Here is a 27,259-nt window from a genome sequence, read left to right as displayed (position 1 = left end):
ATCTCTGTACTGAGCACCTAATTATTTAGCGTTGCCAGCTCACTCGTACATACCAACCATCCATCTGTTGTCCTGCAGTTTGCGGTTTATCGGCCGCTGATCCTGTCTTACCTACCATTTGACTGTCTGTCTGTTGTCCAATTCAAGTCTATTCGCTGACAGACATACATACATACGTTCTGTCATTTTGTTGATGAATTGATTAGGCAAATTATTTATGTTCGCCAAGTGAGACTAATTATTATTATTTTTTTTATGTTTGTCAGTGTATATAGTTTTAATTATAGTAATTTTTAATGAAATCAAGTATTACAGGGAAATAATTGAATATAATAATTATTATTAAATATGAATATAACTGTTTTCTATGCAGCAGATCTTCTTCAACATCAGGCAGCAAATGAAAATGAAATATTTTTGAAATTTTTTGAAGAATGTTGAATTAAAAAATCAATGAAATTTTAGTGTTTTAAAAACATATTAAAACCGATTAAAATAGATTTTTATCGATGAATTCATATGATCGAGTATTTTATGTTGAAAATATTCGTAATTTTATAAATAGAAAAAAACGATAAAGTTTTAGAGTCATAAAATCGATAGAATTTAATAAGATTTTTATCAATAAATTTATATTATCGAGTATTTTATATTGAAAATATTCTCAATTTTATAAAAATAAAAATCGATGAAATTTTAGTGTATTAAAAATCGATAAAAATTAAAATCGATAAAATCACATTATCGATTATGTTTTTGAAAAGATTCTCACTTTTATAAAAATAAAAAAATCGATGAATTTTTAGTACATTAAAAATCGATAAAAGTCAAAATCTATTTTTATCGATACATTCACATGATCAATTATTTTATATTGAGAAGATGATAAATCAATTCTATAAAATTAATATTAATAAAAAATGGGATTTCGGAGGAAAGCTCGTGTGGAGACTTGAAAATATATCTTATAATATATTGTTTGTTATTACATAATTCTTAATATTATTACATTTCGCTTTGTGGCAATGCCAATTTCCTACTTAAATTGCATCTTTATTTCCTTTTTTCTTCCATACTTCAGCAATGTTTACGAGCTTTCGTCGAAAGTATGCGCTTATTCTGCTTGCTATAAAAACTTTAGCAAATTTCGCAGATATTTTAATGACAATTTTGGCAAAGCTCCATTAAGTAAAACAGTTATAACAGAATAAAAAAGTAAATTATTGGCTGTGGTAATAAATCATAGTTAAATAGTGAAATGTCAAATTCTGGTTTTAATGGAATTTTTGGCATTTAACTGCCAACAGAGTGAGTTACGCTGTAAAATGAGACAATTACATAGATATACAAATGTGTATGTTTGTATGTATGTATGTATGTGATTGGCGTTGCAACCGTTTACATAAAAACATTGCTATAGAATATACTGTGCGCAGAATGGAAACTCATATTGATATTTTTTGCGCAGGAATTGATGAGAAGTTCATAATTTTTTAATACTGTCTTTGTGAGGAAGACAGTTGGACTAGTATATAATAATATATGTAAATATGAAAGTACATACATATATACAGTTAAATAGTTAGTTATTGCTCTAACATTGTTGGCATAACTTCCATTTTGTTTTGCTCTTGTTGTGATTGATGTGACTGCTACTAATATTGTATTCATTACACTTGGTTATGAGTTTTATATAAGCATTTGTTGTTGCTACTTTTGGAAAGCTGCCACTTACAATATCTACATACTATATTCTGACTGTTGTCATTGTTGTTGTTATTATTTGATTTGTCATTGTCTGGCAAAACTTTATGAAAAGTGAAGACAAAACAAACAAATACACTTTGATAGTAGTAGAAGTTATAAAATAACTCCGACAACTATGCCATACTCTAGTGCATAAATATGTAAATATATTTGTACTAAATGAAAAATAAAAAAAAATTGCACAATAAAAAATATTGTCGTAACGGCTCGTTGGTTTGCCTAAATATTTCAAATATATAAATAAATATAAATATATATACATATGTAAATAAGTTAGCAGCGATAACAACAACCAATAACCACGTGTGTATTGTCAACAACATCAGCAACAACAATCATTCATACACACATACACTCACATACATATGTACATAGGAAAAAACAATAGCTCACTGTAGTAAATGCCAACGCGACTCATTTATTTTATCGATTAAACATTCGCGGATTTTGCGTCGTATCCGTCGTCACTGCTGACTTTTATAGAGCTGTCGACAAACACATACAAGTAACCATACAGTCGCATACACATACTCCTCACCCACCAATAGTTTGGCGCGCCGCCTCCTCTTCTCTTCATTCCATTCCTGCTGGCATTAGTATTACGCGCGCTCTCAGTCAGGCGGGGCGTTAACGGTATTTTAGCTGTATGTCTATTTTTTATTTGTCATTTATATCTCAGTTATAAATCGAAAAATATGACACACAGCAACAAAGAATGATGAATAATAAGCAGCTATGAAATATAAAAATAAATTCACATACGTATATATCTACATATATCTAACTAAAACTGTATATAAACTTTTGAATTTTTCGTGTTTTTTATATGAAAAGAATGAAAATATTGGCTTTGTTCTAGTAATTATCTATCAATTATCTAAAATTACTCTAATTAAAAAATTTCTTCTGTATTTTCCGTTAAAAATGAAAATATTCGCAGCAGCAAAGATATAAAATAAGTCGGTTGAATTGATAAAATTATTTATTCGAAATCGAAATCTTAGTGTTTTTTGACACTGTTTTATTGAATATTTAAGAGTTATGTTGAATATTACGAAGGTGATACCCCAAACGTCCTTACAGACATACCTACGTGGTGTGTTCAAAAAATAACGGGAATACGATAAATTAATTAGGCGATTTTTGTTTGTTTAAAGCTCACACTTCGTAGCTTGTTCGTGAATTCTTGGCAAAAACAATACTGTAACGATGGGCCAGCCTCCATATTCGCCACACATGACTCCGCCTGACTTTTTACTAAAAACTTTTTGCAAAAATAAAGAGAACCTTTAAGGGCCGTCATTTTACAAGCAAACGAGAGATCGCTGTAAGAGCCAAGTACCATCCCAAAAATCTTGTCTGACGATTGCAAGAAGTGCTCTCTTCGCAACGTGTATTCATTCGTTTTGTTTTGAAAAATATTTCATGGTAACTGAACTGCTTATTGCCTTCAAATTTACACGGCAATTGCACTCGTTTTTCTGCTGGATTTTTTACTACACATGAAGATCGTAAATTTCATGGCGCTTGCATTTACACTTTTGCGAGTATACATTCAAGGTAACCATATTTGTAATATTTTTCAGTAGGAAGGTCCAGATTTTGGATTTATTGTTTTATATCTCTGTTTTCGATGAGTAATTTGAAGTAGAGATTGAGAGATCAAAACTATTCTCTGATAGATAACAGAAGTTTAAAAAGTAATTTTTATAAAATCCAATTCAACCTTAATTCGCAAACAGTCCGAAATTTTTATGAAGAAGGTTCTTCCTTAGGATATCCGAGGCTTTTCAAGTGGCGTAGTCTTTTTTGCCGCCAAGTCTCTAACCCAACATACTATATAGTGATTTGTTATTTTTTACTTTTATTTACCTTTTCATCCTCACCTAACTAATGAACAAATACACTATCTCCGCACCGATTTCTTATTATCTAATATGTCGCTTCGTTGCAAATATCAACCGTCAACACAAATGCCTTAATTTTAGAATATTAAGTGAGGGGCAGGGAATATCTACAACTTCAACAAATGCTGACCCACCACGTCATTAGTCAGACAGTCGGCAATGTTTGTGGTCAAAAGACCATACCACATACACCGACAAATGGTTGCTGAAGTAGCAAAGCAAGTATGTATAAGACGCAAGCGTAGAGCACAACGCCGACTTAAGTCAAAGCACAACGAGTCAGAACCTTTTAAATGCAGTTTAAGTTAAAAGCTAAGCGCCATTTAAGCGGCTGTCAGCGGCAGACAAACAATTAACAGCTACCGTTGCGTTGTTGCGCGGGTCGCCCTAAGCCAACAGTGTCCCTTCTCTGTTTTTGTATTTGTTATATGCCTTGGTTTTGACTTGTTTCGATAGCTGACATTTCGTTTCCTCCGTGCCGTGGGCTTGAGAATGTTTTGACTGTGATTTAGTGACTCGGAATGTTTGGTCGATTTCGTTGTTGACACGTTGTTGTTTGCTTTTTTTGCATTGTTGTTCCACTTTCGTGAAATTTTCGTACACCAAATGCACTTGAGCTGCACTTTAATCACAAAATGAACTTAATGCGTTCACGCATACCCTTCGTGTCGCGACAAAAAATTCAAAACGTCCTAATAAAATACAATAACAACAACAAAACGCATACTTGATATCGATATTTATTGGATGAAGTGACATTCTTACAAGTTGAAGGCATTTAAGAGCGCCAAGCTGTTAAAATTAACGACTTAACTGACGGCAATATCTTCTCACTCACTTGCCGCGGAAAAAGTGTGGTTATGTTAATCGAATGCGAGGCGATGCTGATGCTTTCGAGCAGTGTTTTTAGTAACGGTGTTATTCGCAATGTCTTTTCAAAATTTTTTAATATTGAAAGTAATGATTGACAGTTTTATTTGCTTTTTGTCCGGTCCGGGAAAGATAGAGGGCTTTCACAAATAGTGAGATATGATCCTCTATCCATCCATCCCATATTTTCAACTAATAATTCACCTTTTCAAAAAAGTACCGATAGTTTTGAAGCCATAAATATTGTCATCTATGGTCTCTTGGTCCATTTTTCCTCTCTTGTTGTAAAGTACTGTTATTTGACCCATTTCTAGAATAAATAAATACATTTATCGGATTTCTCTCATTTTACATAACATTTTCGATTTTTGGCTCCTCCTTGGGTACAAAAATTAAGAAGTGAAATTATTTCTAAGGACACTTAATGAATATTTCCAAATTCCCAGAAATTTCACTAATTTTTAAACACTGTATCGCATGTCGCTGCTGAAACGCGTTTAATGCAAATGGAGTAAAATTGTCAACTCAATCGCGTAGACAGCGGTTGGCTCTCGACTAGAGACACTGGAAGTGATCCAGCAGCTTAAACTTCCATACACATATACCTAAATATATTCCGAAGTTCGAGCATCCTCCACAAGAGGCCTAAAAGCCTGATACGAACGAAGGAAAAAAAGATCATGTGAAGCATTTTTCTGGAGCGCTGAAGAGCAACAGCGGCTGAGAGGGCGCTACTTGCGCATGCGCTTCGCTAAACTTAAGTAGATACTATGCATTTTGTTGTTGTTGCAAGTATAGCTACTTGTGCTGTCATTGTCACTGTTGCATGCATAAAATGTGGCGCGAATGTGCGTCACTATCGCAAACAGTAGCGACCTTTTCGATTAAACTGCAAAATACCATTTATTGTACGACAACTTATTGCTGTTGCTGTTGCTGTTGTTGTCGTGATTGTTATGGTTATTGTTATTGTGACTTAATTCATTGTTGTTACTTATAGTGCAGCCACTATTGTTGTTGTTCTTGCTGGATTGTAGTGATTTAAAAAGTCACCTTCGTGCCAAAAGTGTCGGCGATAACAAAACGGCTGCTGATAGGAGTCAGTGGCCAAAAGTTCAGCGATTGGCGCAGCCAGATTGAGTTGGCGGCGTGACTTAGGTGCGGCGACTTAAGTGCACGCACACAAAGCAACTGCTAGCAGCATGTATTTTGTGTGTGTGCGCATGCAAAAATGACGTTGGCAAGTCAGATTGGCTACTTGCTGGGTTGTTGGTGGTTGGCTGTCGCATACATACGAGTATATACATACATAGAAACATGTGTACGCAGTGGCGTATACGGATGCGACTGCTACTTGGTCGCAAATTGAGTTGTCAATGTCGCATTTGCATTTTGTTAATGACACAAAAACAATATGAACCACAACAACAACTAGTGATGGTACTAAAAGTGATGGGCTAATGCTGCAACAACGACGAGATTTGTAGCCTTTGGAAAGGGATTGAATGTAGAGTATAGAAAAAATATTGCTTAATAAAATTTAATAACAAATTATTTGAGTTTTACATATTTTTAAATAAAAAATATAATTTTTGTGTAATTTGAAGAAGCTCTTATTCTTAAAAAATAATTTGTATAAAGAGATAAAGTCGGTACTTAGCATTTTCAGAAAAATAATAATAAAAATTTAAAAAATGTTTTGGCGGCGAAATTTATGAAATTCAAATACAATTATTGAAAAAAAAATTTAAAATAGATAACTTTTAAAGTAAGTAACATTTGAAGTTAAGTACGTGCACTAAATTAGAAAAACTTGAAAACAAAATTATATTAAATGTTGCCTACATTTGGGCGTGAAGCCTTTTTATTGAGGCTGAAATCGAACCTGAATTAGTAAAAACTAACTAAGCAAGTTAAACAGTTATTTCCCAATATGGATCAATATGCCTTTGTTGTTGCAATGGGAACAGAGTCGGCATTGGGGTCTCAGTAGGGTTCGCCAAAACTATATGGAGAAGGTTTTATACGACAGTGAATACCAAAACAGTAGTCCTGAGATCAGCTCATCTCTTGAAAAAAAAAACCGGACCGAACAAATCATTAAAATATGTTTTTATTAACTTAATTTTTTTAATTATAATAAATTCTTAATTACTGATATGAGACGCTTTCAATGTTTTAAGTGTTTCAAAAAAGATTTTAATGATTAGTATTTTTTTCTACAGTCTCTATATAACTCTTTTTTGCTTTATTGTTTCACTTTTTATTTATTATTACTGGTCTCTGTCTGCAGCAGTAACCAAGTGACGAAGGTGCGACAGTTTGTTGCACCAACGCATTTGCATATTAATTGCATGGCTACAACGCGTTGCCGCTCCCTTTAATTTCAAACGGATTTTGGTTGGATAACTTGACACAATAAAATTTTGAATTGATTTTTAATTTAAATAAACCATTGTTAAGTGTTAATGGCGATAAGAAAAATCAGCAAAACTACCGATTAAAGGAGCGACATATTGCTGATAAGACAACAACAATAAAATACTCAACAAAACTACTGTAAATGTGGCAATTTGCGAATAACGAAGAAAATGTTGCATGCATTTAAACATTTAAAGCAGAAAAACTCGTACAAATGTACATTGTATATAGATATATATAACTATACATATGTATGTCGGTGCTTCTCTGTCAGGGCGTTAGAAATATGTCAAAAAGTAACACCGTTATGTCTGTATGTGCAGCTCCGCTTGAGTCGCCAAACACTCTTTGCATGAATGGCTGTGCAAATGGTCATATGCGTGAATGAAATGCCGCCGCACTATTTAACGCCCACTTACCTCAAGGCGGGTTGCCAGTATCTAATAGTCCGTTTCGTCACTTGCACTCTCAAGTTGTGTGTGCGTGTGCTTTATGCGCCATTTTTTTATAAACTAGTGACACGCAATACTACTACTTTGAGTCACTTGCTTGCATGCCACTTGCGTGCATGTTGTTGTTTTTTGTTTTCAATGGCGTCACTGAATGTCATTGTTATGGTCGAAATGTTTGATTGCTTGCATGCCAAATAGTTAAGTTCGTAAGTTCCGACGTCAGAACGGGCCCGGGGCTTTCACTACGAATGTGTAGCTATGCGGATTTAGTCAAGCATTTCGTTGAAGCATTTTGTCTACTGCGGTTTCCGGAGTGATGATTGACTGTCAAAAATTATTATGTACTTCCCCGATATGGTTTTTTCACACACTGGTCGCATGCTTTGTTTAAGAGAGTGCTGAGGATTTTTTTTAAATTTTTGTAAAAGTTAAACGGCAGAAAATTAAAAGAAAATATTTTTTTTTCGTTAAAAATTGCCGGTACTTCTGGTGACCGGAAATAGACCTCATTATGATGCTTAAAATAAATAATAAATTGTAGTTGTTGATCATTTCAATTTAGCAATCCTCAAATAATTTTGGTAGTTATTGACGAGTTGAAGGTCTCTGATCATATAATAATTCGTATTAGTACAGATTACATACAACCCGTCTGTTAAGGGTCTATTCTGTTACGTTCTTCTATTGTATATTCTAAGCTTTTAATCTATTATGTTATGGTATAAATCTGATTTTCGAAGTATAATTCTCCATGAGTAGTATTTGAATAAGTATCATCAACTGATTAGATTACCAGAAAGAGGTCTCTACGATAAAAATTATGATTGAAAAGTCTGTAAATCACAATTTTGGGTATATTCGCAATAAAGACGTAACCATGAACTGAGCTGTCAATTCATCAGAAATCTCGTGTCACGTATTTGATCAAACTTGATAGAAGAGTAAGGAAACTATTTCTCTCTCTCTCTCTCTCTCTCTCTCTCTCTCTCTTTGTAATTGAGGTTATGTTGAGTAAAGTAAGAATTTTTAAAGGATACAGAGAGGTTATATGTGTATATGTATATATTTATTGAATGTGCATTTATTAGAAATTTACCACTCCATCGGAAAAGGTCACGAGATAGACCGTATGTGTATACATTATATGTATATGTTGTGTACCTTTACTTAAAATCATAAATACTAGCTCTTTTTGTCAAATTTCATATATTCACAGCTGATTTTATTGCATAATTGTTGTAAACCTGACCTAGTGAACAACAAAAGAAGCCGTCAATTGGAAAAAAATTTAGCCATGTATAACACATAATTATATACATGCATATACTATGTATATATTTAGCATGTGATGTATATCAATAAACGCCGGCGGCAGTTTAATGAAAGCACGCACGCGCGCCCACACATACACATATGTAGATATGAGAGCAATTGCAGAAATAAACGTCACTAATGTTGTGTGCATTTAGGCACGCACTTGTAATACATATACATATGTACATAAAATATATATGTTTTATAAACAAAAACATACCAGTAAACAGTGATGAATGAGGAAAATTGTAGTAGAAAATGTAATATATAAAAGCAGTAGAAAAGAGTAGTATAAAAAAGTAGTATTTTTATATAAATGCGCCAAAAAGATGCCGTGGAGACCAAAGCAAACACGATTCGGCACAAATAAAGTCAAATAAGCACACCCACAATAATGAAATTGTGTTTGTATGTCAAAGTATGCGTCTAACTGCGCCTGCGTGCTTGCTTCAATTGATGTGTATGTATGTGTGTGTGCGTGTAAATGCGTAATGTTTACTTTTCAAGCGCTAGACTTAGCAAATTAAAAAAAAAAAACAACAAACAATAATAACAAACAAATGGCAGTCACTGTGATTTAGCATTGCTGTTGTGTTTGTTGCTATTTCTCTTCGTTTTTTTTTGTGCCAACTTCAGTTACTCTGATTTTTTCGGACACGCTACTTTGCGTTTCGTCCGTAAAAAACCCATTGACTGGCGTTGTCTAGGCCAAGTTGGCAACAACAAGCTGCCGAACGGACAGACAGTCAGACAGGCGGTACATACACACCTGTATCACGAGGCATGCAATTTACATAGCTATGTATGTAGCGGCCATTAAAGTCACTGCACGCACGTGTTTCGTGGCAGACGCGCCTCCGCGTGCGTGTGCACCTACACAAACACAATCACATGCATACATACATATATTTGTATGTATTTATGAATTCATGTATTAGTGAGTTAGCGTGCAGACGCTTTGACATGCAGTTGTACTCATATGCGTGTGTCTGTGTCTGTGCTGGTGCGTGTCCACCTGCCTGAAAGCGAAACTGCAATCTAACCTTAAAATAACAGCGGCGCATGCATGCAAAATGCAGAAATAACAAACGGAAGTGCCTAAACTGCAATCGAATTACTGTTATTGAAAACAAATGCGGTCACGGACACGAGCTTAAGCGAGGCAATATTAGTAACTGTAAACAGCTGTAGGGAAACGCACAAATCTCAATTCGTGTTTATTGTTTTTGTTTATTGTTTAGTATTATTATTATAGTTGATTCGGAGATAAGCTTGACCTTTAGAACACCCATATTATTCGCAAAATGGTAATTGTCACTTGGGGGTTTGTATCCTTGCATAATAGATTCATGACTGATAAGAATTCTTTTATTGAAAATCTGAAAAGATTTACATTTGTCCTCCCATGAACAATTATTTAGTTATATTTTTCAGACATAGTTGGATCTATAAAGTATGAAGCTGAATATGAATTTGAACGAATTAAAATTAAAAAACATTATGACCCGATTTTAAACATTTTTAGTACAGATTTACACTATCAGAAGAAATAAAATATACCATCTGAATTAAATTAAAATATCTGAGAAATTTATCGATATTTTCGGTGAAAAATTACCATTAGGCACTGAGTTCTTCATTTTCGATATCCGGGGCATTGAAAAGATATTGTCTGATCAAGTAGTTTCTGAGATATTTTTGTTGACCCATAAGTGGGAAACTTCATTGCAAGAGTATAAAAACTAAAATTTGGTTCATAATTATTATAAATATTTACCAAATATAAAGAGTATTTTGAATATTTATAAAGTAAGTAAATTAAAACATTTTCTTATTGACAACATAACAGTACACATACATTAAATTTTTTCTGAAGTTTTTGTTATTTTATTGAGCCTCACTCTGCATAAATTGCACAGCATAAAATCATCAAAAATGTATGGCTTTTTGGTAAAAAAATTCCGCGAATCGCTTTCAAGCGCCGATTTTTATTGTGAGTGCCATAAAATCTGCCGAAAAAATTATAAAGCAATTTGAGTGCTAATATTCGTTAGCATACACACATTTAACCACATATACATACATATACGTATATCGATGCCTAAATGCATGTGCTCAACAGCTATACCACTATAAAGATCCCAAACCACTTTGCTTCAATTATATGCCATAAACACCATAATAACGTCTAACTGCATTAGACTCAAATTGTTCAGCTTAACTTTGAATTAAATGCTAAGATTTTTATAAACACGACCATAAGCAACTTATAAATGCATAAGTACAAGTATAAAAAACTGTCATAGATGCATTTGGAAAATAAGTGGAAATCTTTTTATGATGGAGTATATATAAATAATATAATAATGGATAAAAATAATAATGATGATGAATATTAATATAAAATAATTAAAGAGATACACATATTAATTAAAATTGAGAAATTTATGCATACATTCGGTCGTATCATGTCATAGTTTAAAGAGTTTTTCAAAAGGGACGCTAGAAAAGTAGACTGATAGACAGCAAGCAACGCTATATTTATTCCCGCTCTTTTGACATTTCTCTTCATATAAGATATACGATCCAACATCGAGTCGAAATTCTAGTCTAGGAAAAATTTTAATTCACAGGCATTGTACAAAATGTATCCATGCCAGTGAGACAAAGAAGTGCCCGTAGTGTCGAGAATATTGCTGCGCATCAATTGAGGAAGACCCAAATTAGTCTCTCACACGTCGTTCTCAAGCGTTGTACATCTCTGTGACGTCGTAGTGGCGAATTTTGCGAAAAGATCTTGGCCTACATCCTTACAAGATCATAATTGACGCAAGAACAGAAGCCGCTTGACCACCAGAATCGTCGTATGTTCGTGAATTGGACTGAACAACAATTTGAAAATGATCCGGATTGGTGTTAGAAAGATGAATATAAAACTATATTTTTAAAAAATGATTTTCCTTCCACAATAAAGGAAGCCTATACTTAAATATGAAACTGGACTCCTTGCAGCCAAATACTGATATTATCTTACTGTGTTACAGTTAATATTATATTTATGTCAATTTGAAGTGTTCAAGTGTGTATAACATAGATAAAGAGATATTGAACACCATTCAAAGTTCGCTTAAATTTTCGATACAAATATATTTTCAAGGTTCTATAGAGACTACACACAAAGACTACAAAGAAATACATAATAATTATGTATGTTAATTTAGCGCCAAGTGGTAAATCTTAACGATATATTGGATCTGGAACAAAAAATAGAGAGTAGAACATACTTTTGGTAACAGCGCTTTTGACTTTCCTTCTTTAAATATGTTTGAATTAATGTCTGCTAGAACTCAAATGCGAAACTAAAAGATTAAATCGATTGTTTTTTTTTTGTTGGTCGTACAGGACTTCTGCCGCTTTTGGGAGTGTATTGCTCTCTTAATATGCCATTTAAATACGTTTGTATGCGAATGTGTTTGTATTCAAGTTAAAATGATATCATTACAATCAGACAATAGTGCTACAACCTGATATTAATATCTCTATACAAGCAAATGTATAGGCATACATACAAATACACATTTGTGCGCTCGCTCGTCTATTTTTAGTTACTTCGCCATGTAATTTCTCTAAAAGCAAATCATTTTATTATGGTCAGCAAAAAGAAGCGAAACAAAATGGAAAAACAAAAAACATAAAAGAAGCAGTTGTTGTTGTTGTAAATAGCAAGTGGGGAAAAGTAGGAAAAATCTCACAGTCCGGTATATCACTCGCTCTACAAAATGAAAGCAAAGAATTTAAGAAATTCGCTACTTTGCAACACAAATGGAAAATGGAGAAAAAATCACAAAAAGCAAAAACCAAAAAGAAATTATATTATTTTACTTCGTTATACCCCGCCAGCTACTTTGCTGTGCGATATGAAGGTGCCGCCAGGCGGACGCGCTCCAAATGGCAAATGGATTGGCTGCGGCGCTACCTCGTTGGCTGGTTTGGTGGCAGACAAGCAGTTTACCGTTTACACATACATATACATACACATATACTTGTATATGCGCGTACCATGTGGCGCAGCTCCATGTTGGCGATATCCTTGCAAGTTATTTCTGCCTCAATTCCACTTTTTCATTCAACTGAATTTTTTTGATATATTATTTCTCTGCAGCTACATAAATATTTAGTAGAAAGTTGATGCCACATATATACCTACATATGAGATATATTTACTACATCTGCTTCTTGAAATTATTTTGTGACTGCAACTTGTACCAAGCATTGTGGAACTCCCCCCATTCTGACTGACATTCTTTATGAAATTCGTTCACCGCAGTGTTCTTCATAGCTAGGCAGAGATGTTGCCACCTAAATATTCAACGAAATTTACCATTCTTGTATGTATATATATTGTAGGGCGAGGTAAGAGTTTTAGAGACCCGAGAAATCGAGAACGGAGCTTAAAGCTGCAATATTCATAAACATCTATAAAGATTTCTAACATATTTATTTTGTTCACAGTAAGATCCATATAATGATATCGGACGGTTGAAAAATGAAAGTCTTCTGATAACATTTGACTTCTCACACAACTTGCTATTGCTTCAAACCGCTTCTCTATATCAGACAACGTGAAGCTACTAACATTTTCATAAAATCTGTTATCCTCAATAAAGTACTAGGAATAGACAGATGAAGAGCTCAAGATACATTTTGACACAACTGTTTTTTTTTTAATGTTGTAGTATACTTCAACACTCTCCAAGCTTGACGAATCGAAAGTACAAATGGTAATAATGATGTTGTTGTAGCGCCTGAAGACATTCTCTAAATAATTTTGAACTGCGCGTTGATAAAAATTCCGAAACCTTTACTTAGACCCGAATGTCATGGAAACACAATTGGTATAAATCTTACAACTTGGCCACTTTAATAAGATCTTCATCATCCCAGTTCTTGCAGTTCTAAACGAATGAAACACAATTAAAATACTTCTAAAATAATTCCGTTCGAGCAAATTTTTGAAGTTCTTGAACCACCCGTGTGAATACATATTAACATTTTATATACATTTATGAGTATTACTGTATGTATGTAAGTATCTAGAAAACGAATTACAGCTTTTTGTGTCCTTCAATTTCGAATTTCTTGTACGATTCCTTTGTTTGCCGCTTACAAACAATTCCACATTGTATTTTTCAACTTTTTTTCATCATTCCTATTTACTGCAGTTTTCGGTTTGCTTTCGTTTTTATTTATTATCCTTTCTTAGTTATTGCATTAGTTTTTGTTGTTGTTGTCGTCGAGGTTTTTAGAGATAATAAGAAAATTATACATTTTATACAACCCCCGAAATAAAAATGAGCCGCAATATTCTCAACTAACTTTTGTTATAGTTGTTGTTTTTCGCTTCTTTTCTGCTTTCATTGTTGTTTTTGTAAAGCAAACCTTAATTTGGTAGTAAATTATTTATGCCGCAGACTGCAGTAACGGTGCCACACAACGTTGCCGAATGAGAAAATGAATTGTGGCGAGTAGGAGCGAGAATTAGGGTGTGCGCCATGACTTGGTGTTAACGGAGTTAGTGTTTTGGTTTCGAAATGCAGTTGAAATTATTAACAGCGATATTTTTGAGGAGCGGCTTGGCAGTTTGTGTAGATAAATAAATGATTATTGAAAATGTGTTAGAATATTATGGAAGAAGGTTATGTATATTTGATTATAGAATTTACTAAAACTTTTACCCTTACCGCGTTGGTATCGGGGAAGACAGTTTAAGATGTATCTTATCCTTTAAGGTTATCTCCTGTGTCGCCTTTTTACCAAATTTGAAAGATTTGCAGTGTTTCGTGCTTCAGATACCATAATTTTTACATTTTTGAAAAGTACCGTTATAAGAATATTAATATGTATTTACATATACGGATAATTCCAAAATATACATAAATATGTCTCATAGTTATCTAATGATCTCTTGTGACGTTTTGAAAAATAATATATAAATTAACCTCACTCGAGACAGCATGGCAACTTGAAAATTATGAAATGCCAAGGAAAATTCTCACGACTTACTTTACCTGCGTTACTGTCGGTCTGAAGTAGCTTCATGTGGCAAATATTGAATTCTCTCAATTAGCTAACGGTTTCAATACCGACTCTGCAACAGCTGATGACCCACAATTACCATTTAACTTCGCTTTTGCTTCGCTATAATTCTCTCATATTACTTATGCCGTCTTTCTTCTGCACTGAAATTATCTAATCTCGTCTTTCGCCCATTCATTTGCCAATTATTGTCTTTTACCTCACTTTACTACAACTAAGTATCAATTTTGCATTTGTTTTAACCTTTATGCCTCTGTGGTATGTACATATATAAGAATACGGTAATTCTACGAATCTTTTCTTTTCCAAAAACTATAAAATTACAGTTGATCTTGTTGCCAATGCTATTAATTTTCATTCGATCACGTTTTTTCATTTCATTAAATAAATTGTATTGATTTGCTACTTGAACATATTTTTTCATTGATATTCTGATATTGGGTGAATATATGTATGTAGGTCGGTATGTATATATGTCTACATTATGTGCGCATTCAAAGTGCGTAATTTGCCTTCATGTATTCTGCATTCCGTCCAAATTATAAGTTAACCGCTTTTCAACACAATTTTTAATCCAAATAACTGTATCATCCATATGTATAAGGAACTATTTATAACTAATGAGACAGTTTTGCTGAAAATAGTCATAAGTGTAGACAGATTGTGAATAAGATGAAACCTCTTATCAAAATCAAAGTCCAAACATTCCAAAGCTAAGCCTAAAGACACATGATTTGGTTGTGATTTGGATAAAGTCCGCCGGATTCCATCAAGTATCGAGACGCATAAACATCTTTTAGGTTATGTAATCACCGGTTACATACTCTCAGATAACGGTTGAAAGCATTCCTCAAACAATTCAGAGCTTGGTATAAGTGTTTAATAGTCATCTTTGATTCACCGATTCTCAGCTCCGTATGTTTGTGCTCCGATTTCTTGTCAAAAATTGCAACAACAAAGTTATCCAGTTGAATTCAATTCGAGAGAGTAAGTGAGAGCTATTCTATCTCCAATTGATTATGCCACATATGTGACTTATACCTGTTGCTTGTTCGATTCACCACTCACCAGTTTTGATGAATTGAAGACATTTTATATTATAAGAGTTAATTGGATGTAGATTAATTAGAAATGAAGTTATTTTTAACAGTTAGAAAGAAGTTTCTTATTAAATATATTACTTTTTAATTTAAAAATTAGTTTTGAGGTAAAGCAACAAAAATAATTTTTTTCTTTTCGATAATTGAAGAAAGAAGTAATGCGGTAATTTTTCAGTCACATTTGTTGACTCCCACTTTTCTGCTACTTAAAAATGCAAAAATGCAGAGTTCTCTCCGATAACGGTTGAAAGCATTCCTCAAACAATTCAGAGCTTGGTATAACTGTTTAAAGCCGTCTTTGATTCACCGCTTCTCAACTCCGTATGTTTGTGCTCAGATCTCTTGTCAAAAATTGCAACAACAAAGTTATCCAGTTGAATTCAATTCGAGAGTGCGAGTGAGAACTATTCTATCTCCAATTGATTATGCCACATATATGATTTATACCTGTTGCTTGTTCGATTCACCACTCACCAGTTTTGATGAATTGAAGACATTTTATATTATAAGAGTTAATTGGATGTAGATTAATTAGAAATGAAGTTATTTTTAACAGTTAGAAAGAAGTTTCTTATTTAATAATTTACTTTTTAATTTAAAAATTAGTTTTGAGGTAAAGCACCAACAATACATTTTTTTTTGAAAATTGAAGAAAGAAGTAATGCGGTAATTTTTCAATTACATTTGTGAACTCCCACTTTTCTGCTACTTAAAAATGCCCGCAATTACCGTTGGCATAACATATTTATAAGCTACTACCTTACTTATAAATGTACAAAGTTATATACATGGGTATGTATTATAGTATATGTATATATACATATGTATTACAGGGTATATGCGCTGTAGTACAATTGTTTTTCCTCCCAAAAGAACAGACGTTTCTCACATTTTGCCTCATTAAAGTTTTTCTTTCATTCTCTTTCTACGCTTTCGGTTTGGGCATAGCTTTTGTCGTTGTAGCCGAACTGACTTCTATCTTGTCTATCTGTCTATTGATTTCACACAACGAATTTTGTTTTTGTGCAAAACTCATTGCCAACGGTTGGAAAGCAGCGCAAGCTCTTGGCTGCCCCACACAACTTCCAGTATTTTCTTATATATTTTTTGTTATCAAATTCTATTATTTTTTTCTTACTCATTTTCTTGGCGATTTTCTCCCACCAGTTTATGTATCTACTGCTCGGCTTGCGTCGTATTCTTATGATTTCGCTACTTTGTTTTCGCTTGCTCATGCCACACGCAACACCCCTCCAACCCTCTGGCAACTGTAATTATGGGATCAAGTGGGCATGGCTAATCGATTTTAACCCCTGACTGTCTGTGCCTTATGTGGGCTACAGTGCAGTTGGATATATTTTGAATGTGTTGTTGCTGTTGTTTTACGTTAGCTATGCTTGCAGTTACGCATAGAGAAGCGTGCGGTTGCTGTGCCCTGTCAAGGGTGGCTCAGACAATACCTGCGATTTACAGAAATTAAAATCCTCTTATCCTTCTTCAACAAGCTGGTTTACAAGTAGCGCACCAATCGGCCAACCGCAAGCTCTTGGCGTCGCTCTTAGCACACAATGCGTCGTTTGGCTTGTGCGTCGAGGTGGATTGACCTTTTTTTGCCGTTGGCGCGTAATCGATGACGGTAATAAATGTTATTATTAATTATGTATGCTACTCATCCTTGCTGCACCCCTCCTTCTCTCCAACTCTGTTGATCCGCTTGACCATATTGCCCGCGTCATCTGTGAGCTGCCCAATTTCCTATTTTCATTACGGCGTTTAATCGAGGGCAATGACGCAAAGGAAGTGGAATCAAATGCTTACGTGTGTGTATTTTCAGTCAAAAATTTCCAATTTTAATTGTAAATGCTCTTACATACAAACATTTTTGTTGTTAGGACAGCTGTTGGCTGCCCAAAACTTTCTTTAGTATACATATTTGTAATGCCCAAAAAAACAACAAAATTTGTTTACCACTTAAGTTTTCAATTTCCTTGTTCCTTGTTTTTAAAGATTTTGTGAACATTTTCGAATTTTCGCACATATATTATTTACGAGTTCAATTATCAATTGCCCGCGAATCGAGGAAATGAAATTGAAATAGAAAGTTTTTAATTCAATGACCTCCACGTGCCTTTAATTTCAATGTTGTGTTGTTTTGATATGTTCGAATAACTGATTATGTAATCGATTTAATTTTCGTTTCGATAAATAATTCATACTTTCTCTTTCTACTTTGCTTATAGTTTAAAGCCACCGCCCAAGGATGGCGTCACCAAGAGTAACCCATCGAAACGTCATCGCGAACGTCTCAACGCCGAGTTGGATTTGTTGGCCTCGCTGCTGCCATTCGAACAGAATATTCTCAGCAAATTGGATCGACTGAGCATTTTAAGGCTGTCCGTTAGTTATTTAAGAACAAAAAGTTACTTTCAAGGTAAGAAAAATATATTCTTTATAAAAATGAATGTCTGGTTTTTTTGTAAGCGAGTACAAAGAGCGCTCAACGAAGATAAAATTTTGACAAAGAAATTTAAGAACATTCCTAAAAGCCCATATGTCAAATATATATATTTCATATGTTGTTCATATTTTGAGAGCTTTAGGCCGTATGGAAATCTCCTCGTATTTAATTATTCCAGCTTTTGTATTCTTCCGATGTCACACATTTCTTTGTATCTATTTCATACAATTATACCGTACCACACTCTTCGAAGATAGGCTCGAAAATCGAAATATTTGGATTCGAAGTTCGAAAAAATTATTATTAATTACAGGATATAGCTATTAATTATTTTTCGTTAATTCAGTCCACTCTTTACAAAAATTAAGCAATTTGTTTGTTATTCGAAGTTTCGAAAATTCTAAACTACAATTTTTATATTTCGAAAGAAAAGCAGTTAAGAACTGTATACATAATTCATTTTTAAATTATGAACTTGAACTTTCACCAAGCATTTTATATGTAATCTGAGATTTTCGAAAACAAGTTTTGAACTCTTTATTTGACCGAAAATATGTATCTCAGTTTGACAATTCGAAAATATTTTGCATTTCAAACCATATTATATGTATGTCAGTATGTCGAAATGTGATCTACAATATTTTCGTTTTCAAGTAGAAGCCTAGATACTCGTACACAATGTCGAAACACCTACCTATAATGTTTCTTTCGTACTTTTTATATAAAAATGTCCCAAATAACGAATTTATCGTTGAATTTATAGAGAGTAATCCACACAGTTTCTTTGGAAACTCTTTGAGATATCTCAGAACATAATTAACCTGATCTTCAATACAAAAAATATATATTAAAATAGAATCTACAATATGTTTAAATAGATTAGCTGAATAATTACAGACTGCAGACACTTTGATCTGTGACCAGCTGGTCACCAGAGGTCATTCACATACACGTTCTGGACCATTAACTCTTTCCCAGAGTGGACAGAACGACGACAAGGAATAAATGAACAAAAACACAAAACAAACAAACAAACAACAAATAACAAGGGAAAGGTGTGTGATACAAGGGAAAAGTGCAGGCAAAAGGATATTTTTCGAGGATAATACACATGACACAGGAACACTTAGCGGCCGAACAACACACGCCTCGACATAAACAAACAAAGGACACAAGACAACTGACAAAGCGACAACAGTGCCGCTGAGAAGTGAAAACAGGGGCAGCAGAGGCGCGTGGCGAACACATTAAAATCGTATCAGAATTGTAAATATTTATGCTATTCCTGATCAAACTACCAGTTGGCTGGCCGCTCACTATGCCAACTGTATAGGTTAGGGTTGCAGGTTAGTTAGCATGCGTGGGTGCGAATTCCAAAGGATCGCTTCAAAGTATAATATATGGAAAATGTGCTACAATGAATTCCGGTTTTAAGTTAATGAAGTTCTATAGTAAATTAAGGAAACATTAAGCGGTCAAGATCAAAAGGGACTACAATTGTGGAGCGGAGTGAAGGAAGCGCTAGGAAAGTGAAATATTTGAGGACACTTTTATTGTTTGTTTTAAAAATGTTTTTCCCCTAATTTTTATTGACTTTGAAAATTAAGCGGCACGCAGGCGCCACGTGTCGTAGATTTGCTGGACAGTAAGCGTAAGTGCAGCGGCGCGGTGCGACAGGATGTACAACAGCAATTATTGTAAAATGTACAAACCTGTGCGAAAACAAAAGCAAAACCAACATATACGCAAACAACATGAGCGCACGCACGATTGACCGCTAATTGTCAAAATATTTATTCGACAAGGCTTAAAGGGTCAGCGGCGTGCCGAGGATTTGGTTGTTTGAGCGCTACAATTGCAAATAAAATGCCATTCGTGTCATCAATAAGTTGTTTGCTTTTGCTTTTTGGGGGTTTTACATATTTTTTTTTATTGTTTGAATTGGCAAAGCCGCCACACGGCACGTGATCGCGTAATTTATTAAGTTGTCGGCGTCATTATTCTCTCAACTCGCAAGCACTTCATTTACTTAGTTGACATTCAATTTGCTACTGCTCATACTCCTGCAGTGTAAATGAAACAGCGATACTCGCACTACTTCACACATTACAGTAATCTTTCAACGCCCCCGTCTGCCATCGTCCGCCATCGCAACTCTATTGAGCTATTAAGTTGTCGTTAAGGATTTCTTTTGGCCTCCTTTAATGAGCGAATGTGTGTGCATGTGTTGACAGTGAAAGAGTTAAGCTGAACTATTGTAATTGATACTAGTAAAGCCGATTTGACTGACTCTGTGTCTCTGACTGGTCATTAGCCATTTACCGTGTGTTTGTATTAGGAATTTTAGTTTCTTATTACTTCTTTAATTTGATTATTTATTTGTTCGAATGTAATTAATCTGAATAGCAATGTAATTAATTGAATTACTGTCTGTTGACAATTGATAGAATGTCCATATACATATGTATATCGATTCAAAGATGGGGAAAGCTATCAGGATGTATTGCTTAAGTCGCAATAACACTTAGGATATACATATGTTTAGAGACATTTGTTTGGAGCAAGAACTTGGAGAAAACTCTTCCAGTTAATTATTTAATTATTACATTCAAAATTCTACAGCCATAATAACATCTTTCTTTTATTACTAACTATTAGCTATACTACTAAGTTGTTTCAAAAAATATCTCAGAATACAAAAATTCACATAATTTCTGATGATCGAGTGGTAAAAACTTTCCAGCATACTTCGACTAGAATGGGCCCTATTCAAATCGGAATCCCAGGGAATTATAAAGCTGATGAGATTCTGAGGAAAGGCATAATCTCATCGGAACTAGTCGGAGTACCGTTGTTTTCTAGTCATTCACTACAGCTGGGATTCGAGGCAATGTCTTTCTGACCCAAGGTTAATCGCATGAGACCTAGTCCATTGCTCTCAACAAGATTCGGGGTTCTCTAGTTGTAGATATTTCAACCTCGTGAGTGTTTTGGGATGAGCACATCATGTACTTTGTTAAAAGAGGTATTCTGGAGAAATTCGAGCGCTATTTTATTTTTATTTTTGAATTGATTGGGATTTAATATTATTACCAATGCTCAAAGCGGTATAGTTGTTGATCAAGTATTTTGAATAATAATATGAAATATATATTAAATACTTCTTACTTAATTTTTTTTTTATATTTTTTGCTGTGCTTCCAAAACATTCCGATTTAAGACTCTTTCAAGCTTAAAACATTGGTCTTCGATTGGAGAGTTCCGAATCGAACAAACAGTTATCATACAATAGACATAAAATAGTAGAGATTGAAAAGCATTAGTTATATGACCTTGATATTATTGTTACCTAAAGCTACTTGCTTTCACTTTAATTTTTTTGGTAGAAAGTAGAGCTGGCATAGCGAGCGAGCAGAGAAGTGGCTAATCACATACGCCAGAATTATTCAAGCAATTTAAACATATTTTTAAAGTAACCTCCAATTACGCCCATAAGAATACTTACATATACATATATTTGAAATACTCAGACATTTAGCAAGCGTGACTCATTTAATCGAAGACAAGAATAAAACATTTAAACGCAAATAAATTATTCAAACGAACTTTCATTGAGTTCCACACGTGGCATAAAGTTCACGGATTAACATAATGCGAAATCATACTACGAACGATTTGGAGCGTAATGAAAGGGAAAGAAAGAGTGAAAGAAAGGTGAAAAATGTTAGATAGAACGGCAAAGGCGGACAAAACAAAGGTGCGCTGTGGTTATCCTTGCTCCTTTGTGTGTGATCATGTGCGCTCTCATATGCGCATGTATGTGTGTGTGTATGTGTTTTATAAACTTTGTAACGAAGTAAAAGAATATCAAAAAACTCTAATTCAAAATAAAATCGTAACAAATTTCGGGTGTAAAAAATAAAAGCAACGAAAATAGAAGTATGTGACAGCAGCGTAGTAAATCAACGAAAAGACAAAAACAAAAAAAACAAAAACCTAATAGAAAATTAAATATTTAGATCCAAGTCAAATTGGGAGAATAACAAAGTGCACAAACATATTTATACAAACACACATACATCTAGCTACAATATATTCGTTGAATCCAGCGAATGGGGGTAAAACATATGTTTCCTCAAGAGAACCTTATTGACTTGGCGCGACTATTACTGGTGTTGTTTGTATCTTTTTATTGCTATTATAGCTACATACAAACACATACGTAGTTCCATACATTTGTACATACAAACACATGTGGTTATATCGTACAATATGAATTAAAAGGTAAGGCAAAGGTTGAGTGAGTACATATGCACATACATACTCACACATGAGTAAATATATATTTACATGTCAGCGTTGTTTGTGCGCCTGATAGTCCTGTTTGTAATAATGTATGTTTGTATGTCAGTAGTTGTTGGTCCGTTTTGTTAGCCAGCTGCTTGATTAGCCGCTTGTGGGTTGGGCGCCGCTTGGTTGAATGACTGACTGAAAATTTACTAAATATGTATTACAAACGTACGAGTATGCATGTGTGTTTATAGTTGAACCTATAGGTGTTTGTGTGGCAACGGCTGTTGTTTGCGCGAAAAAGTCGCTGTTTAACATTAGACGACACAAAAGGACGAAGTTTTGCGCTAATACAAGCTCTATTGCATACATACTTACCATACATATATATTCGTATTTACTGTTATATATGTGTTTACCTGTTTATCTCTGTGCATTTATATTAGTATATAGTTATGTATTTTTATTGCACACTAGTTCAACACACCGAGGGCAATGACTCTCGCCACTTGGCCACACTGCAGCGACCAACTCATTCAATATTTCCATGTGTTGCTAACAACTTTTGCTTTTAAATTAACAATGGCATTACAATGCGTGGTTTTGTGCTTTAAATGCGCACTTTAATATTCATAAGTGTGCTGTAATTTACATTGGTTGGCAAAATATTAAAAAGTTTTAGTAAAATACATATTTCGAAAGCTTTATGTGGAGAGTTCTGTTCACTACAACAATAACAATAATAGTAATATATGTATAATTGAAGTACGGTTCTCAGCATTACGGAAACTATGTAGCTTTGAGAAATATTTGATGCAAATCTTCCAAGAGATTTAAAAATAGTTCTTACAGACCGTGAATTTCCCCAAATTTCAAAAAGAAGAGTTCTAGAAGAGTCCGTCTAAAATTTTTTTGTTAGTCACTTGGGCTTTAGATATAATCAAGCTGTCATTATGAAGTCATCACGTAGTATTTTTCGTCAACACCTTAATAGTACTCCAGAAACGTTATGAAATATTTTATAGTTTCCAGGTCTTATAAATATCTACCGACCTTACTATCCAAACAATATTAACTGTTTATTCTCTTCGAAAGTTTATTGAGAGCTCTTATTATTTCATACATGTGGCCTCAATATTGAAGCAATTGATTTATATTACTTTTGTGTGGTTGTGACATAAATATTACTCAATTGATTTCGGACTATACAGCCAAATAGACAGTCTTTGAACGGATAATTTTGTCGAAACTGTTGTGGTTATAGAGAATCGACTGTGGTGGGTTAGAGACAACTTATTGCCTTTTTTACCATTTAATGATATAGGCAAAGGCTCATTAAAGAAGGGTATATGTAACTGGACTTCTATAATGTACACAATTTTGGTAAATTGGAGCAGTTTTTAATCTTATGAGCAATGTTATAGTCAAGCTTACTCTCCTTGGTACTTTTATTTGATGGAAACTTTTCCAAAATGTTTCATTTTTTTGTCACAAATCAAGTCTAAGAAAGTTTATCAAATTCCATTCTCCATTTTCATTACTAAACCTCTATAAAATTTCTCATTTTTAATTATAGATTAAGTAGACAGTGAGAATATTAAGTGATTATCCACCACGAGTATAATTGTTAGACAATGTCAGGTCTCAAGAGATCTGCAGAATTTCCAACTATTATAATGCTATTTGGCTTGTAATTTCTTCTCAACCAACAACAACAACAAGTATACAAGACAACTCAAAGTCATTGTAATCAGAGAAGATTGCGGAAGTCATTTGTGTTGAGCGACGGTGTCAACGAAAAACCAGTGTTGCCAAGTACGGCGGTGCGGTGAGTGGCTTGTAATTACAGTGATGGCGGTTGTGATGTGCCATTTTGTTGTTGGGTGGCTTTTAAAAGTAAATCTTGTCAAGCAGATGCGATTGCAAATTATATTATTAAAACAATATAAAGACGAAAAGAGATGGAAATGCCTGAGAAGAAATATATAAATATATAGAAAGAGATGAAGGAAAGAAGTGATGAAAGACGAAAAAGAGCAGTTTCTTTCATTTTGTGTCATAATTTCAAACATATTTCATTTACTATTTTTGTAGTTTATGAAAAGCAGCTTTAAAAGGTGCAGCGTTGCCACCATTTTGCAAAATTTGTCGAGATTATCTTGCACTTTGGTGGTAAATTTTATTAAATACTTATTTGATAAAGAGCGAAAAGTATAGCAGTACAGAAATGTGTATGTCCACCAGAATCTGGCATGCAACAAAATGTGGCAAGCGTGTAAAATCTAAAGCTAAATCGCGGAAATTATTTTTACTTTCATGTGCAACACACACAAACACACTAAAATATTTTAATTCTCAAAATTCGCACAAGGTCATGTATGGTCAGGCAGGCAGCAACATTGCGAGCCTAAATTTAGACGACGCCGAGACAGACATTGCGGTTAAAGCATTAACGCTTACGTGAAGAAATGGAGGCCAGCAATGAATGAATGACGGCCTAACTGTGGCATATCGAAACACCTCACAGACATCTGCGTGTTTTCAGTTATTATTGTTGTGGCGTTGTGTTGCTGTTTCACTCTCGGCGCGCGGTAATTTGCCATTATTGGTTGTTGCAACAATGTGCAGTGCCTATATTATATGCATATATACTACCCTATAAACACGTCAGAGTTTTCGCAAAATCGCGCCAGCTTTCGTGCGTTAGTTAAATTAACCGCTAACAGGCGACGCGACGTGCCACACCGCAGCCTGACTTGTAGTACCGTTGCCGTCTACCCGCCACGGCGTTACTTTACGGCTCCTTCACTGTACACTGCGCGGTCTTTAGTAGGTCTGGTGTTATAATTTGTGTTGTTGTTGTGTTTTTTGTAGGTTAGGGCTACCGAAGCGGCCTACTATATGCATGTCAGTTGGTCGCGCTGCTTGCAACTCTATCACTTTCCATTTTACCGCCACCCACCACGCTTGCATCAGTACACTTTTCAGTAGCGTTCGTCAGCTGTTTATGCTTTGCATTTACATGAAAACATACACACACAATTGCAATTTCTTGTTTCATGCCCTCTCTCGGAAGTATGTGTATATAAGTATGTGTGTAGAGCCTCCCCCCCAAAAAGTGAGCGCATCATTGACGAAAGCATGGCGTAGCTATCCATTCATGTTGTTGTTGTTGGAGTTTTGTTAGTCTGCGTTCGCATTGGAATACACTGTCCGCCCGTTACGGCGGTAATTGTTGTTTGGGTCACGCTATAGCGCGTGTCTTGCGTGACTTATGTATGACGTATAACGACGTACATATATACATATGTACATATATGCAATTATGCTGCAATGCAACAGTGTTATTACAACAACAACAATAATGCAATAGCAATGCAGAGTCCAAAAAAGTCCGAGGTTCAGCAACGAATGCCAATAATAATGGCGATAATGATAGTGACATGCAAGCACGGCCGCATTAACGATTATGTAGTTATGCCGTTATATGAGTACTTGTATAAATGTGCAACTGTAAATAGTTAGAAAATATACATTTTTTCAATTAGAGTATTTTTGAGTATGAAGATATTTCATAATCAAAGCGTCTTCTGTTGCTGCTTAAATTTGGAAAAAAAAATTTCTTCTAAAATTCTAAAAATGTGTTATTGTTTTTGTAGCATTAGAAAACATTTTCTTTGCAAAAATTTATCAAGTCAGAATAATATTGTCTCGCACCCCATTTCATATGCTTCAAAAATTGTTCTTTTCTCCTTCATCCCTACGTCGGAAGTGTGCGCATCGAATGAAAGCTCTTCAAGCTCATATTTTTCTTACTCTAATGGCGCTGCAACTCGACTAGATGAAAACACCCTTAGCTATTGCCGCCCTACCAGCTCATTGCTTAAACGGCTTTTATCGCCTTCTTTTGCAATAGATTTCCTTGCAGCCATCTTTTTCTTACATATCTAGCAGTGCTATTTAGCAGAGAGACACTTATCTGTATACATAAGAGAAGTAACAGTGCGGTGTTTAGTGTACATAACGGCACTCGCTAATGGCTGCGTTTATGCTGCAGGCGAATGTAAGCGAATTGGAGGTTATATCGGAAGTAAAGAAAATTATATGTACATATATACATATATGTATATTAGAGACTTGATTTATATATTTCAGAATTTAAAACATAAAATATAACGATTGTATACTCACTTGTCAGTTCCAAAAATAATCAGAGTTGCTATGCATATTTTTTTGGAAATACCGTTAATGCATAGAAAACGATCCAATGCAAATAGTTGCAATATTTATAATGCATATGCACACTTTTCATGATATAAAAGAATCGAAAAAATTATAATACTCTTGACATTTCTGTATATATAATTCATTTTCAATTTCTGTGTGCTAAAAACCAGTTCTTGCAGACAGTGATTAAATATTAAAAGGAAAAAAGTAACATAACAACAACAAACTCAAAGCAAATAGTTTCTGTTACTGCTCTCCACAGTTCATAAGTACCAACAAAATGGCAATTTGTCGCTCTCATTTCCAACAAACTATCAGTGGTATATCTAACACCCAGTGGGGAAGTGGCGCTAAGCG

The 27,259-nt window shown here is 34.3% G+C and overlaps 1 protein-coding gene across 1 annotated transcript in view; it reads left to right on the top strand.

Moving 5' to 3' along the window:
- The window catches only part of LOC105210174 (neuronal PAS domain-containing protein 2), an 80,091-nt gene that overhangs the window by 12,635 nt on the left and 40,197 nt on the right, over nt 1-27,259 (top strand). The window contains exon 2 of the mRNA XM_054235970.1: nt 18,168-18,358. Within this exon, the coding sequence (XP_054091945.1) occupies nt 18,168-18,358 (191 nt within the window). The remainder of the gene's footprint in view (nt 1-18,167; nt 18,359-27,259) is intronic.

This window comes from Zeugodacus cucurbitae, chromosome 2 (genome assembly GCF_028554725.1).
Source record: "Zeugodacus cucurbitae isolate PBARC_wt_2022May chromosome 2, idZeuCucr1.2, whole genome shotgun sequence".
Taxonomy (NCBI): domain Eukaryota; kingdom Metazoa; phylum Arthropoda; class Insecta; order Diptera; family Tephritidae; genus Zeugodacus; species Zeugodacus cucurbitae.
Note: the sequence above shows the minus strand (reverse complement) of the source record. Positions and strands in the feature narration are given on the sequence as shown.